Raw genomic sequence first — 17,136 nt, 5'->3', positions numbered from 1 at the left:
TGTATAGGCTTTTGGGCTTATGCCGTGTCAAGAAAATAAGGTGAAATTCTTTACGTTTCGCAGAGAACTGGGCTCTGTGACATCAGAAGAAAATCTCGACTGTCCACGAGAAAGGATTCTTAAACAATGACTTGAAATTTAGACGTTATAATAGAAGTGGAAATGGTACGTTCATTCACCAGATGGCTCCCCACCTGGTGACAAAATTCTCCCCAGTCAACACACTATTTATTTATTTATCGTATGATGTACACAGAAAGATTATATAAATAAGTATGCAAATAAGTACACAATGTATACAAACAGAAGCCTATAGTTCCAAATCAAGTCCATTGATCCATTTTAAGGCCTCCTCAGTTGCGTTATGAATGTCCTCCAAAGGACCTTGAAATGCTCTCTGTGGACACTCGACAATTACATGGTAGATGGTCTGTGAGGTAGCTCCACAATCACACCCAGGAGACTTCTGCCAGCCCCATTTATAAAGAGTATAGCCGCATCTTCCTTGATTGACTCTAATCCTGTTTATAGTCCTCCATTGACGTCTGGGTAGATGGAATCCGGGAGGTTGAACATGAGGTAGGGTCACAAGATGTTGATTGGGAACAGAAGACTGTTGCCATTGATGTAACCAGGCGTTCGTGATGGAGAACCCAGATTCTTCCAGTGTAAGTGCAGCACGCCAACAATGCTTGTAACGTTTTTCACGTAAGGTTGTTCATATTTAAGTTTGCTGAAAGATCATTTGCAATATGTGTTATACTATCTAATTAAATATGTGTATAATTGTTCTATGTTTTCTCAACAGTTAAATACGTTTTAAACAGTTTTGAATATGGTCAGCAACAATGGACATTGATTCCGTACGAGATTTTATGGCAGGCTTGTCAGTTTCAAGTTATTTTCCATTTTTTTTTTACATTGAAGACAAAAGTGTTTGCAAAAAGTGAGGTCAATTTTGTGTAAATAATGTATATATATTTATATTTCTTGTGTTTCTCAAATAGTCCTTAAAAAGGCATTTGGGTTCTTCCATTTTTTTCAATTTCTGAATTTTGAGTTTTGTAATCTACCACGTGATTTATGGCCGATGAAGTCTCAAATAGAGACGAAAACATGTCCCTAATATTTTAAATATTTTTTAAATTAAATAGTTCACTTGTAAAGTGATGGTTATGATGTGTATTGATTGGGTGGACCAAAACCTAACATTGTTTCTTAGTTACTCTATCAATACGGAACCATATGACGAAGTTCGTAAATTGTACAAACATAATCGTATACGATAATATTAAAATACTAGATTTGTGTTAAGAAGGAGCAGTTTTGATTCCTGAGAGCCCAGTGACTATACAGTGCACTAAGGGAAGTGCCAAAACCCGTTTGGTGATACGACAGAAAAAAGTAAAACCAACATCTAACCTGGGATATAATGTAGACGTTTTACAAGTAAGAAATATCTGATGAAACTCATTCCGTCTTCAAGTAGAGCTGTCGAAATGAGCTCCGTCTCATTCCAATTGTTATGGCCACACTCTGCTTTGATTTCCGAGAATTCTCTTAATACCACCCGAATGCGATGCTAGATGGTCCCTTATGCAAGTTCACCGCCAATCGCCTTTCTAGTACAGTACCGGTAGCCTACTTGCTCTAATTATCACAATGACGGTACATAAATGCCCAGATCCGTACGCACGTCGTACCCGTCATTTTGCGAGATACAGTTTCTTGAAAAACGCTTGATCGAGGATTTAGCATTGATAGGACTGACATTTCTGGACAGTTGATTCAGGAAATAGTTTCTTTGAGGAACGGATAATGCAAGACTTTTACAAAGTGATTTAATTGGATACGAGTTTAAGCGCATAATTGAAAGATACAATTTCGTTCCAAGTCAAGTGTACAATGCCGATGAAACCGGACTTTATTGGAAGTGCTTACCCAGTAAAACACTAGCAGCTGCTGAAGAAAAATCAGCTCCTGGTCACAAATCTAGTAAAGAGCGCACTATAATCTTGTGCGGTGGTGACCATAAATTAAAATTAGCTGTTGTTGTTAAACCAAAAAATCTGCATTCTTTCAAAGGAGCAGCGATTAAATATTTCCCAGTAGATTATTGTCATAAAAAATCTGCATTCTTTCAAAGGAGCAGCGATTAAATATTTCCCAGTAGATTATTGTCAACAAATCTGCATGGATGACACGCAATATTTTCAGGACTTTGTTCCATAATAAGTTCGTTCCGCGGGTTCAAGATTTCTTGGCGTCCAAAGGTTTCCCATTAAAGGCAGTTTTTTCTTTCTTGATAATGCACCCTCTCACCCTGTTGATAAAGAGTTGAAATCAGAGGATGGAAACATTTTTGTTTCCCATTTGACACCCCATGTTACTTCATTAATTCAGCCGATGGACCAAGGAGTCATCACGACCTTTAGGGCGCATACTTTCCAAAGAAACGTCAATGGTTGAGTTCTGGGAAAAACTCAATCTTAAAGAAGTGCTTTATCTTGCCCAGAAATCATGCAATCTAGCAACCACTCAGAATATCACTAGAACATGGAGAAAACTGTATGTTGATGTTGAAGAGCTCACCAACGATTTTCATGGGTTCACTGATGAAGATTAAAATGAAGGATTGATGATCAAAGATATCCTGAAGACTATTGAAAATAACATTCATTTTGGAGAAGTGGATGAAAGTAACATTGAGGAGTGGCTTCATACTTGACGATGTACTGCATGGGTATCACATTTTAACTGATGACGAAATAGTACATAAAAGCGCGAACGGGAACTCGGCAGTCAGTTGTGAAGTAACGAGTGAAAGTGAGGGGAATGGGGAAGAAGAGTGCGTCGCAAACAACCACACTGGAGCCAGCTGAACAGTTATTGGAATTCTTGGAGCAAGAGGACATTCTTGTAATTAGAATGCTCAGAATGGACATAAAGAAGAAAATAAGTTGTAGGAGAGTGCAAAAAAAAGTAACGGATTTTTTAAAGCAGCTTAAATGACACCAGGTAAATTAGTAGATCGAATTGCCAAGGTCCTCCGCAAATACAATATAAAAACTGTGTTTGGCACCACCACTAAATTTGCTCACAGTCTGAGTGAAACCAAGGATAAAATGTTCCCACTTTTACATCCTGGGGTATACGAAATTGTCTGTACTTGCGGTAAGGTATACATCGGCCAAACGTGCCGGTCCATTGGTACCGTTATCAAAAAACATGAATGTAATATTCGTCTCAAGCAACCAGACAAATCGGCAATAGCTGAGCACGCTCTATCGTTGGGTCATGATGTCACGTTCCAAGATGCTTGAGCTCTTACCCACACTAGACACTACAGGTCCAGGATTATACGGGAAGCTGTGGAAATACGTACAAATCCTAACAATTTTCAACAGGGACACTGGCTATTAATTAAGTAATACCTGGTTGCAAGCCACTAAGAATTTACATAGGTAGTTCCCATCCCCATCCTTTCACTATTGTTATTTCGTCTTTGTGCTTTCCAAATTTGTACGTTCCTCGTCGCCGGATGTTTCATTCCAGGCTTGTGTCTATATCATACACCTGTCAACGTCATATGCTACATACACACATTATATGAACTGCTTAGACTGATTCTATGGTTCGATCAGCTTCCGCTTTGAGCACTAGCATTGTGCCAGGTCCTGGGAGCCATCTGAGGGCGAATGAACGTACTATTTCCACTTCTATTATAACTCTACATTTTATAGAGTCATTGTTTAAGAAGCCTTTCTTGTGGACAGTCGATATTTCTTCCGAGGACGCAGAGCACAGTTTTCTGCGAAATTTAAAGAATTTCACCGTATTTTCTTGACACGGCATAAGCCCAAAAGCCTATACAGTATCATGTCTATTTTTACTTTCACTTTACCTATATATCTCATATCCAGTTTACTGTTATCTCTTATTTCTACATTCCCAGTCACATTTGTTGGCATGTCTATAAACATCTCCGTTGGACACACATGATGGGACACACATGAATCGAACAGCCAATCTCTAATTTTCTCAGTTCCTACAGAAACTTTCATGCTCATTGCTTTATCTAGTACATGCATAATTTCCGAGCTTACTACTTTTCTACTCGCATTCCCTGATTTACTCTCCTGTGATGAGTCATCACTCTTTATTTTCTGACATACTTTAGAATCAAGTCCTGACTTACGGCAATTGAAGCACTTGTGGGTACTGCGACAATTTTTAGATGTGTCTGTTTAGCACAATTGTAGCAACTATACTGTTTTCCTTGTCCCACATCATCTTTCTTGATATAAATTTTTTGTTGCACAGCCATGGCTTGAGCTTCATTCTCCTAATGTTTTCCAGTGTCATAAGCCTTTCCTCAATTTTTCTGAAGTTTCTTTCTGCTTTCCTCAGCAAGTGATATCGCCTTCACCTTCGAGATCGTCAGTTTCGCCAAATCAGCTTCCAAGGAAGGTATACAACCTGCATATTCCTATGTAAGATTTCCGACGATCATACCAGCAACTTGTTGATCTGTGAACTCGTATCCAGCTTTACTCGTTCTCCTTCACAGTTGATTTATTTTTGCGAAGTATTCTTGCACATTCATGTCCTTGGGCTTCACAAAATGAGTTAACTGTCTCAAGGTCATAGCACCATTCACTAGCTCTCCGTCATTGCACAACTCGTCCAGTTTCTCCCATGCCTTTTTCGCAAATTCAATATCTGCAATGTCACTTTTAAAATTTTCTCCCACATATTTGAAAATAAGCCCTAAGACTGCTTCACACTTGTCTAGTTTCTGTCTGAGGCAACTGACAATCTGGCGCATCCTCATACCCTATAACTGATTCCCACATATATTTCAACAACAGTTCTTGTTTCACCTTCAATGCCCACGAAAAACAGTTCTCCACTGTAAGCTTAGCCACATTCCTATTCAGTGTTTCTTCCCCGGTCCATGAAGTCGCCATTTTTTCCATTAATAATGTCACAAATTGCTTTGTCCGTTAATTCTTGTTACTCCATTTCACTTATATTGTCCGGAATGTACTGCGGCGCTCTGGGCCCATAACCTGTTGATGTATCTTCATTTTCAGCTTGTAACACCAGTTCAGGCAAACAAATTTTACGACAAAAACACCAGCTTCATCACACACATCGTTCATTGCGAATTGTTGCCCACAACTACAAATCACACACAGCTAGCAGTTCAAAGAATAAAAAAAACAAGGTATACAAACTGACTCAATTTCTTCAAGGAATAATACACCTAGGTTACCAACACATAACCTAAATGTAGATTTCTTACAACTAACACAAGATATGTATGTATGATATTTATTTTTATGAGAAAATCACAGCATTGCAACAAATAGGAATACATAAATTTCTGAACTCCCGGAAGGTAAATCATGATTTGAAACAGCATTGTTTCCCCATATTTCCTGTTCATTAGAATTATTATTGTGATAGTAACATTTCTCTGTAGCCCAGTCTCTCAATCTTCACAAAATTTTTTGTTCATGTTTTATGATTCTCTGAATCATTATTACTACTACATTCATAAGAATATTCTTCTGAACCTCTACTAGAAAGTTTACTATCTTCACTAATTTCTAATGTACTCCAATTCTGCATTCTTTCAAACCTTGCAACATTTCTCCATGATAAGTAGAGGACATAATGAGAACTTAATGTAAATAATCTCCAACCAGAATACGATGTTTATGAACTAGGTCTGCTTGTGAAATACACATATGAAAGACCGTCAACAAGATGCTGATAGCTTGCCGAGTCATGGGAAGGCACCGTGGTTTCTATGAGACTTTTAAATATTTAGGTCAACACACTTCTAATGATCGCGCATATAACAAGCTCTTTGGAGTTTTCAGCATGGCAGCCAAGCCATAATATTAGTAAAGAAAATCTATTCCTTGGTTAATATATTAAATGTTAAGGAAAAGCACACTAAAGGTACATAAAACTGGAGCGCTCTGGAGCACTAGGAATGGCATAGGGTTAAGGCCTCTTGTCTTCCATAACTACTCTCCAATGGCCCAATTTCACTTATGCTATACTTTGCTGATACTATAAAATAAGAAGTCATCAGCAAATACAATTCACCACAGGAATGGGGATGGAGCTCTTATTCGACAAGACAATCTATGTTCCCAGCAAACACAAATGGGCTAAAGGCAGAACCCTGATATTCAGTCCATTTGGCAATAATTTTTTAAATTAAAAAACAATAAATTGGTGTACATAAAACTTGTAGGTATCTAGTCTTATTCACACAAAGAAACATGTAAAATATACATACCTGTGAAGAGCTTGCTGATAGTATTTCCCAGTTTAGACAGTGGACTCTCCTCCTGGGCAGCCAGTTCCTCCTCAGTCAACGTCTTCTCTACCACAAGTTCTACGTTAGCTAGGTTCAGCAGACCACTCTCATCCATCACAAAGTGAGCCTTGATGCCCTTTGATTCTATGTTGGGACCCGTATTTTTACGGATAGCTTCTTCTACTCCAGTGAGATCAACTCTGGTGATGTTGAGAGGGCCCAAAGCTCTACAAACAAAGATCTAGTATGAGATCCAAATAATTTGACAAGAAAACTTTAAAATCGCCACCTTTTATCATTACAGTAAAACCTCGTTAATTCGAAGTCGTTGGGACTCAAAAATCGGACTTCGAATTACGTGATTTCGAATTAACCGCCAATTCGCAATTCAGATGTACCAACCCTTGCCGCGTTACGAGATATTCTAAGTCCCGATACTGCATGCAGTTAACCTTGATTCACAGTTTATACCTTTCAAATGCCATGAAAAATGAACTATTTCCAAAATGTATCCAAAAAGGTGCATTTACAGTATTCAAATAATGCACTTGCATATCTCACTGGCAAATATAACCTCACGCAACGAAAGAAAGAAAGAAAAAAAAAAAAAAGCACGATTCAAAGACGAGGAGGAATCTATGCTGGCTCCCATGTGCAAGTGCTTTATTCATGGGAGTACTGTATGCATTTTAGACGCCTTGTATTTACACAGAAAGTACCCGATGCCCTTAAAATCAAACTTTCCTATGACTCTATCCTTGTACGATTTCCCGCCATGGCACTCTTCTCGTACTTCAGAAATGTAAACACTTGCCACGTCACAAAGTATTCTAAGACCCATTAATACATACAATCACCTCGATTCACAGTTTAAACCTTTCCAATGCCATGGAAAAACTATTTCCGAAATGTATCCAACAAGGTGCATTTACAATGTTCAAATAATGCACTTGGATAAATCACTGACGAACATAACCTCACGCAACGAAAGAAAAACAATCACACAATTCAAAGACGAGGATAAATTATGCTGCTTCCCCTGTGCAAATGCATTATTTTTTGGATATCTGTACTGTTTGCATTTTTAGATGCTTTGTACTGGGATGGAAAGTGTCCGACGCCCTTAAAACATTGTAGCTTATCGAACTTTTCTATCACGAGGGGATAAAGTTTCTCGCTTCCATGTGCATTGCAATTGCAACGCACTACAATGACCCCCATCCCCGACCCTTATGCGATTCTCCGGCTGGCACTTTCTCCTTTAAAACCATAAGACCGTTTGGGCTCACATTAAAATAAAGCAATGCAGTTTCATCGGCAATGACAGTATTGTTCGGTGCCTACGAATTTATTATATGAGCCACGCTTTTTCGTCAACTGTCGGCATCGCCAGAGTTCGCGCATTTTGTTTTCCCGCACACTACCTGTTGCGTGATATTACGGCGTTCCATAAAAGGTTGAATACAAAAGAATTCCGATTTCATTCAACTTGGCAATCATGAAGCGCGCCGTAGACCCACCGAAGTGAGTGTAAGTGCGGAAAGCTACCCCTCCACGTTCTATGATCACGCGGATAAATTTCAAGTTGAAATTACTCTGTAACATACTATTGTTTTAAAATGTAAAGGCAGTTTCGAATTAAAAGTCTGAATTTCGGTAATGGGGCCGACATTGTACTTCGAATTACGAATTATCCGTATTTCGAATTAAACAATTTAAATAACATGCAAAACTGTATCTCATGTTTTCGGGAACGAGAGCTTCTTCGAATTACGTGGGATTTTGAATTAACCGATTTCGAATTATCGAGGTTCTACTGTACTTGGAACATATTCATTCAATTGCGCAAATTCTATATAATTCTATATATGCACATAATATAAATTCAATCACAGAACTACTTTCTTACTGAATTATTAATCATATGACATACAATAATACAACATATTCTTACTGAAATATTCCAACGATGGAGTAAAAAAACTAAATAGTAATTTAACAGACTGTGGAAGCTTCACATCTATGTGATAGAAGTAAATTTTTTAAATTCTGCTGGCTGTGGAACACTGATCCCAAAGAAAGCTGGCCTGAGAAGGTTGATGATGGTTTGAAAGGGCCTAACATCTTGGTCATCAGAAAGGATGGATACATTTAAGCTTTGGCATTGGCAATGTCTACCAAGAGAGAATACCACGGACAGCAAGAATTAGAAATAAGAAAATCTTGGACCAGATCAAGTCAAAAATTTCCTTGGAAGGTAATATGAGAAAAGCTACCCTCATTTGGCTACACAATGAAAAATACTTCCCAGACAATAGAAGTCCTCCTCAGAATGGGATGGGGGAGATTAACTTAAAGGTAAAGATCACGTTGGTTAGATGGTGTCGAAGGACATCCTGGTACGATTACCACCGAGCTGAAAGAAGCTGCCTGGAGTACAGCTGAATGGAGATATGATCCATAGGATAACCAAGAACCCTACATGACTAAACAGATGAAAGAAACAACAATACAGATTTCTGAGCTTTTGAGCATCAAATTAACTGTGCTATATACAGTCAGCCTTACAAAACTAATTTTGATGAATGATATGTTTTTATTTTCCTAGAGAAGGACCTACCAATAATGTTAACAGAAAAACATTCTATTCTACACTTACTGGATCTCTCTTGGTGGTAGATGGTCCAGTTCAGCATAGTTAACATAAAATGTGAAGTCATTCTGATGCTTGTTGAAGGTAAGCACTTTCTTCTGAGGGTAAGGATTCATAGGCCCAAACAAGATACGACGTACTTGCTTTGGGGAAGCCTGCCCCTCTACTTCTCGCTCAAACACAACCTGAAATAAAGACAATAAGACTTTTCCTCAGCCAAGCAGACAAATTTTTAATTTTGACATTCATAACCGCATGAAGTTAAATACTATTCAAAAAATTGTAATTCACAGATGATATGGATGTGTGCTCATTTTCTTACAAATGGGCATGTCACAAGGAAACCATCAGACTATCCATTTAACTATACTTTGCTGGTTAGTTTCTTTTCCCTTCTCTCCTGGTCTGATTACCAAACTGGTTTATTCTAGCATAAGCCTGAATTTAAAGTAAAGTGGTTCAAATTCAGACCACTGAGCTTTAGGAAGTTATTGCGACAAGGGATCTGTCGAAACGGTCATATCAAAACCCACACTGCAATTACTCAGAGGATGAGGGGACCATAAAATAGCAATGTACAAAATTTTAAGCTGCCATTTTGAACTGCAAGGTGTTGAAATCTTGATTCAAATGAAATCTTGATTCAAAATCCATGTGACAATGCAGGTACTGGGCAACCCTTGTATCTTGCTGGCTGGCACGGCAGTCAGCGGAGTGGAGTTGCAATTGTGCTGGAGAGACACAGAATGAACTGGCATGCTATTGCATTGTTTAGGAACGAATGTTAAACATAAATGAGGTGCGTTAATTGCATGACAAAAACAAATATTATGGCACCACGCGACAATAAATATGTACTTTAAGGCCACATTGTTTGTTTACAGATTTCATTACTTGTTTGAAGACAATATTTCACAGGCACTTTGAACTCTGGAGGTCTCCCTGTTGTGCAATTGGTTGCAAACCACAAGTATTTAATCATGTCCCTGAACTGTGGGGAAGAAAACTGAAAATGAATGAGAAGTGCATTTTCAATATACTGTTTCTCTGATAAACATAAACTGAAAGTCTTCACAAGCCAGCACAATGTGTATTAAACACTGATACAAAGCCTTCCATTGCTGGAAGAAAAACTTATCCAAGAGCTACATTTACCCTGTAGTGCTGGTAGAAATCTGGAGAATTTCTATACTGCCGTCAAGAGGAATGTCTTCAAGAAAGCTTTAATCACTATAAGGAGTCCTGGAATCTAACAGTAGTGAAAACTTGTCTTCGGCAAATGGGAAGGCTTCTTTAAATCAATACTTTAATTCCTTTTTCCTCATTTTCCCTGATTTTGTGGCTGTGTTAATTATATTTTCAGCATGAAGCACTTCTCTGGAAACTCTCAGGCCAAAAGTTTCAGTCACCTCTTGTAGTACATTTTATTTCAGGAAAAGAGTACCGGGCATACTATCTGTAGGCATAATTGTGTATGAATGGGTGAGCGTACTAACCGATTGAACAACTGTTTCTGTATGTTCTCACCAACAAACAATAGAGACCTTTCCACTTTCATATTGCACACTAAACCACTCTGATCCGTATTGTATATTGAAGAAGTGGTATAGTGTAAAAATCACTCTGTAGCTGGTCCTACAAATTTCTTTGTGATTATCTTTTCCTGATCTTCATGTAAATACTTTTGATTCTGTACTTTTCTTGAAGCGACTCAACTGACCAGTATTTTGTCCCATTGAAATCTCTCTAGAAATTTCCAAGGCCCACAGTCTCAGACTTTCATTGCAAATATTCCGCTTCAACCTTCTTGCTTCTGCAAAGCATGAAAAGAACTTTTTATACATCAGTTTTCTGTGTGCAGCAGGACTTGTTGACGTAAATTCTAATTGGTACTGAAACGGGAATGCCCTGTCAGCATTCGCCGTTCATGTATTTCTTGAGAACGCGCTAACACCCGACTGTGTGGATTTAAAAAGAGCGCCGAGCGCGCAGACATAATGGGTGACAGTGTGCAAGTGATTGCTCGCTGCAGAGTAACAGCCAAGGCCAAGTGACGTCACGATCGAATGTTCCATTCGTTTCGATGTCATATCACGAATGGGATGTCAGATCGTGATTTGAAGAACATCACCTTGTAGGCCCGGATAACAAATACTACTGCCCAAAACTTCACGAAAATCGGCGGAAGGATGGCCGAGTTATACAATTTTCAAGAGGCTCATATTTTCAGTCTGGCCGTCCAACCTAGGGCAGGAGCTTGCCAGCCCCGTAGTGGTCAGTGTGTGATTTCGTCGTGTACCAGCTGCCACACCGTGCGGGCCAGCTGTGGTAGTAGTCTGTTACTCTGTCCGGCTAAAGACCAGTGATACAAAATACGCGATACAAGTGTTGAACATATTCTCATCGGACTCTAACTTCGCGTACAAACAGGAAACTTGTTCATTTGTAATGTCGATCTGTCGAGCTGTTTACATATTTTAGTCTTGTGAATTTCGTATTGCAGAGACTATACAGTAATTGCTAGATATTTTTGAAACTGTGCTGTCCTAAGGACTTAGTGCGTAAAGACTGTGCCTTAGCGAAACATTGTTTCCTTTTCGAGAGACTGTGTTAAGTTATTTCGTGAAAACTGTGCCCTAGTGAAAGTACATTTCTTGTCAAAGGACTGTATTAATTAGCGTCGTAAAGGACAGTGACAATGTTTCTTTCCAAAAGACTGTGTTAATTCACTTCGTGAAAAACTGTGCTAACATTCCTTTTCATAAGATTGTGCTAACATTTCTTTTCAAAGACTGTTAATTCGCTTAATACTGCACCTTCATTTCTTTTCAAAGGACTATGTTAACTCACCAAGACTGTCTACATTTATTGTTGAGAGATTGTGTTAAGCTACTTGTAAAACTGTGCCCCAGTGGAGAATTTATTCGAGAGAGACTGTGTCTTAATGGAACTTTGTTCTTTTTCGCGAGACTGCGTGTTAAGAGTCAAACTGTTCCTTTACTGTCTTCATAGAAACTTTCAAATATTTCGACGTGTGTGTGTTAGAACATTCTATTTGCTTCTCCGTACTTATTACAAACAGTACAAAAGACTGTATCCGTAGGACTCAATTTATTTCTCTTCTTCACACTGAGATTAAGTGCAGTTGTATACAGTTGAATCTCAGAAAGTTCCAGATTTTCTTTTCGTTGCCTATCACTTCGAGTTTGCCAGTGACTATTTCATGAACAGTGTTAATTTCGATTATTTTCACAGAACTGTGATTTTGAATCTATTTTTTTCAAAGTAATATGTGTCCAACACCATTTGCAGTGGAACTTGTTCAGTTAATAAACAGTGTCTCACCACAACTTGCAGTGCAGTGCGGTGGATATTCTGTGCGAACCTCTTACATTTCTCTACTCCATGGGACTTTGGTGGAATACAAAGCTAATCAACTATTCCACGATACACTATCACCAGACGACCAACCCCAGGTTCGAGTCTCCTTTAACATCAAGGGTCGACAACCGCCGTGGGATGACGTGGTACCTTGGTGGGAAGTGAGGAGTTCAGCGACGTGGGACGACGCCGACGCCTTCTCTACATCTTTCAGGACACTCAAACCATTCATCTGTAAAGGTGATATAATTTCTATGTTTTCTTGAATAAACTGCAAGTTCCACTTTAAAATGAACTTATTGCACTACCCGTCTCTTATACTCTCTGAGGATGGACTGTACACGCCCTGGCGTCAATCCATGCTTTCCACCAAGCTAATGTACGGGCGTTCCTGTTTCAGTACTTCCACATGTACAGTCATTGCAGTGACGCCATCATACAGCGTTTTGTGAAAGCACGCACGTAATCACCAATATCATCCATCACTTCAGTTTCTCTATAGAGCTCATCTGGTTTTACTAACACCACCCCTTTCATGACCACCATGAATAATTTGTTTCTTATTTTGTATTTCTCGAACAGCTGCCATATTGTGAATGCCAAACCACTGTTGGAGCCTCAGCGCCAAGGATGTTCTCTGCCCATGTCCACGTTTCCCTTGAATCTTGCCTTCTATGATCAGGAGTATCAGGCTTTATTTATCATTTGTGAAAATGTAACAAACAGGCTGCTTTTGTGCATTTTGCGAAGGTTAAGACTTCACAATTTTTTGGCAATGACTGAGCACGTCCTCTTTGGTGAGGCAATCTACCCAAGGGTGGCAACACACAACACTTCACGACATGCTGCACCACTTCAAGACACGCCAACAAGTTTCAGACTAAAGGTCACTACTGCTCACAAAATGTTTTCAATTCAGGAACACTCCTTGCAATGTCTATTTTGGTTTTGATTTCCACAACCCTATCCCATCCTTCTATTAGTTAGCCAGCATTTTAGATACTTTAAATGAGACACTTTTAGTGATATTTTTGCCTAGGATGATAATGTTGGTAATATTTTGCTAGCCCTGTTGGTGTAAAGTGAAATTGCAACTTTTTCAACCCTCTTCAATCAATGTCTACATACTCTACAGGGTATCCAAACACAACAGATACTGCTGTGCTGGACCCGTAATAGAAAAAAGTCTTACCTGAACAGGGAAAATAACTGCATCCTTGGTGAGGAATTTCTTCACTTTGAAACCCGTACTAAGGTCAGCTGCTTTGTAAACTGCCCCCAGTGCAGCAGCCTCATCCGTATTCAGATTCTTACCCAGCTCCATTCCCACAATCTTCATCAAACGTTCCTGGACTTTGGGCATTCGAGTGCCAGCTCCAACTAGAATGACCTGGAAATTAAACAGTACCAACAGGATGAAGTTATTACACAGGTTTTTATAACAATAGGATGGAATGGGATGACAAGAGGCAGCATGTTATTTTAAAATGCAGGTTAAGAATGATAATCACTAACGTTTTAATTTACAAGAGTCAACTTTGAAATAAGATGCATCACAGGAGAAGATAAGACTGATAAGCCAATATACCATATGTACTTGTCAATAACATATGTCCCTTAATTTTAGACTTTTTGGAGGAAAAACAAATCTGAAAAAACTAACCAGACAAATATCTTTCGAGCGAACAGGCAGCAAGTGCAACATTTCAGTTAACGGCAAAACCCAGGCTTCTGCACCAACTGTACAACTGTTTTTGACTTAGCTACTTTCTTATCCTACCATTTATTTCTCAATGCCCTTAACGTTTTCAGGTTCCACATACCGCGCGGCTGGACATGGTGTGGTGCATAATTAGCAAGTGTCCAGTACACAGGCAGGAGTGTAAACGAGCAAGAGAACAAGTTTAACCGCAGCCTTCAAGTTAAATGCATTAGAATATACAGCAGAAAATGGAGAGAGGGCAGCAAGTCGTAATTATGAAGTGCAGCCGTGTATGATTAGTGATTGGCATAACCAGAAAGATGAATTACTGGAAGCAAAGGAAACATTAAATCTTTCTGCAGTCCAAAGAAATCAACACATGAAAATGTGGACACAAAAGTTCTGGAGTGCTTTAGAGAAGCAAAAGAATGGCAACACTATAAATCACAAAATGTTGTAGTTTAAAGCACGAGAAATTGCACTAAGTCTTGGTATTGCGGGGAAGGATTTTAAGGCAAGCAGAGGTTGACCAGAATGCTTTATGCACCAAAATAGACTAATTTTGAGAAGAAGGACATTAATTTGCCAGTGGCTTCCATCAGTTTATACCAGCAAAGTGATTGAATTTCATCGCTTTTTCGCAACATTTCAGGAGCAACATCAGTTTCACGCATCTCAAATTGGCAATGCTAATCAGGCGCCACTGTTCTTTGATATTCCGTCAAATACCACACGCAACGCAGCTGGTGGATCAAGCATTCTAGTTAAAACTACCAGAAGAGAAAAATTACAATGTACTATGATAACACAGACAAATGATGACAAAGTTTCCACCATATTGCAAATCTGATAAGAAAATGCTACCGACAGAAGATTTTCCAAGGGGCATACTTGTCCCGAGTACAAAAGAAAAGTTGGATGGAGGCCTAATTAATGAAGGACTGTTACAAGACATGTGGGAACATCGACTAGGAGACCTGCTGAACGAGGAGTCTATGCTGGGGTTAGACAGTTTCCGCAGCCACTTAGTGGATGCTGTTAAAAATCAGATGAACATGACTGCACCTTCTAGCCATTATCCCAGGAGGCCTTGCTTCAATTTTACAGCCATTTTACATCTCCATAAATAAACCATTCAAAGAACATGTTAGGAAGTTCCACGTAACTTGGATGGTAAACGATAAGCAATAGATTAAAAAGATGTGGTAAAATCAAGTGACTGTCCTTTTGTGTAATCTGCAAGTGGATTGTAAGTGTGTGGGGACTAATCAGAGAAAATATCGCCCCAAAAAAGTTTTAAGAACGAACAGAGTAAAAATAAGGATTCATACCAGCTATATGACGACGAAAGCAGTGACAACACCGACAATTCCCCTGACTGATCTGAAGCACAATTGCAGAAAAGGCAAGGAGAAATTAATTTTTACTACTTGTATACAAATATATTTCATAAAAGTCAGTCTGCAATAGAACCAAATATTTCTTATTTCAGGCAGTTGCCACATGAACTCTGCTCCACACTGCACTGTATTGCTATGGCGCAATGTTAGTCGTGTAACGAGTCAGATCTAGCATTGCACAAGGGGGCTTTAAACAAAACTGTTAGAATGTGCTAACATCACTCTTTGATAAATAAAATATTGATTTAAATACCGTAACTATTTTGTGTGTTGATTTGAAGACTTTTAGATGCTCCATTTCCTGCTTTTAAAATATGCCAAACTAAATTACCATACGTGAAGTTTTCACGTATTATATCTTCTCCAGTTTTTAAGACAAAAAAAGGTGCGCGGTGTGTTATAGGTGAGTAAATATTGTAAATGGATATCAACGTAGGTACACTAGATCCACAGGATGGTCAGCCTGTCAGCCTGACTGCACGTCTGCGTCCTGATAACTGAGGCAAACTGTCAGCTTCAGTTCGTATTTGGGCATGTACAGTTTTGCCTTCATTTGCAGCCAAACATGATCTATTGCCTATACTGAAAGTGTTCTTTTTGTAACACTGCTGCTACAGGTTATTTTCCTTGCATGGTCCAAATAGGAGAAACAAACATCACTAGCTGCTGTTTGTTTACCCCATGCCGCCCACTGCCAGAGAAAGATATGAAAAAATCTTATGAGGATTCAATCAGTGGAAGCGAGAGTTAAAGTGAATGTAGAGGATGAATCAAATGTTGCGATTCATTCACAAGCAACAGGTGGTGGCGATGGGATTACACATTCAGGCATAGCAAATTCCCCTAAATTTGTTGTTAGTGTTCAGGTTCCCAACAAACTGCAATTTACGGGATAAGCAGGTCTGAAAGAATAAATTCCCGAAGCTTGAACAGAATTTCACTTCTTCAGGTTTAATTTTTTTAAACTGTTATGAATTGCTTATTAAAACACATTTTATACTAGACTAATAGATCTGCTAGACTCATTTTGAATATAGATCTGCTCGATAATTCTAGGGTGAAAAAAATGGGTCAGTTTAACAGTAGATAAACCGAACATTTGTCAGTACTTATACTCATTAGCTAATCTAAAAAATAATAACTATTCTATCTACTCGAGAAATCATGTCATTTACTGGCATTCAGTAAAATTATGAGTGCAAGCAGGTTTTTGCTTATTTCCAAATTTATTCATTTTCCAGATAGTATAGCAGTGCCCAGAATATGTTAATAACATACACCTCCCCTGCGAACCACATGACCTTGGCACGTTGGGGAGGCTTGTGTGTACCAATGAAACAGATAGCCGAGCCGCAGGTGCAACCATATCGGATGGATACCTGTCGAGAGACTAGACTAACGAATGGTTCATCGAAAGGTGGGTAGCAGCCTTTCGGAAGTTGCAAGGGCGGCAGTCTAGATGATCGACTGATATGGCCTTGTTGTAATACTCAACATTGTTTAGCTGTGTTGCTACATGGCTGAAAGCAACGGAATACTACAGCTGTAACCAACCCTCGAGGACATGCAGCTCTCTCTCTATGAATGATGTACTGATGATGGCTTCCTCCCAGGTAACATATTCCCCATTCGGATCGCAGGGTGGGGACTATATAAGAGG

General features: G+C 39.0%; 1 protein-coding gene across 2 annotated transcripts in view; it reads right to left on the bottom strand.

The window, feature by feature from the left end:
• Window positions 1-17,136, bottom strand: part of Grp170 (Grp170 co-chaperone) — a 189,840-nt gene that overhangs the window by 93,835 nt on the left and 78,869 nt on the right. For both annotated transcript variants that reach the window (XM_067155379.2, XM_067155378.2), the window contains exons 8-10: window positions 13,567-13,764; window positions 9,000-9,178; window positions 6,320-6,567 (exon numbers count right to left, since the gene is read on the bottom strand). In XM_067155379.2, the coding sequence (XP_067011480.2) occupies window positions 6,320-6,567; window positions 9,000-9,178; window positions 13,567-13,764 (625 nt within the window). The remainder of the gene's footprint in view (window positions 1-6,319; window positions 6,568-8,999; window positions 9,179-13,566; window positions 13,765-17,136) is intronic.

The sequence above is a fragment of the Anabrus simplex genome, chromosome 11 (genome assembly GCF_040414725.1).
Source record: "Anabrus simplex isolate iqAnaSimp1 chromosome 11, ASM4041472v1, whole genome shotgun sequence".
Classification (NCBI taxonomy): Eukaryota; Metazoa; Arthropoda; class Insecta; order Orthoptera; family Tettigoniidae; genus Anabrus; species Anabrus simplex.
The sequence above is the reverse complement of the archived record's forward strand: the minus strand, read 5'-3'. Positions and strand labels throughout refer to the sequence as shown.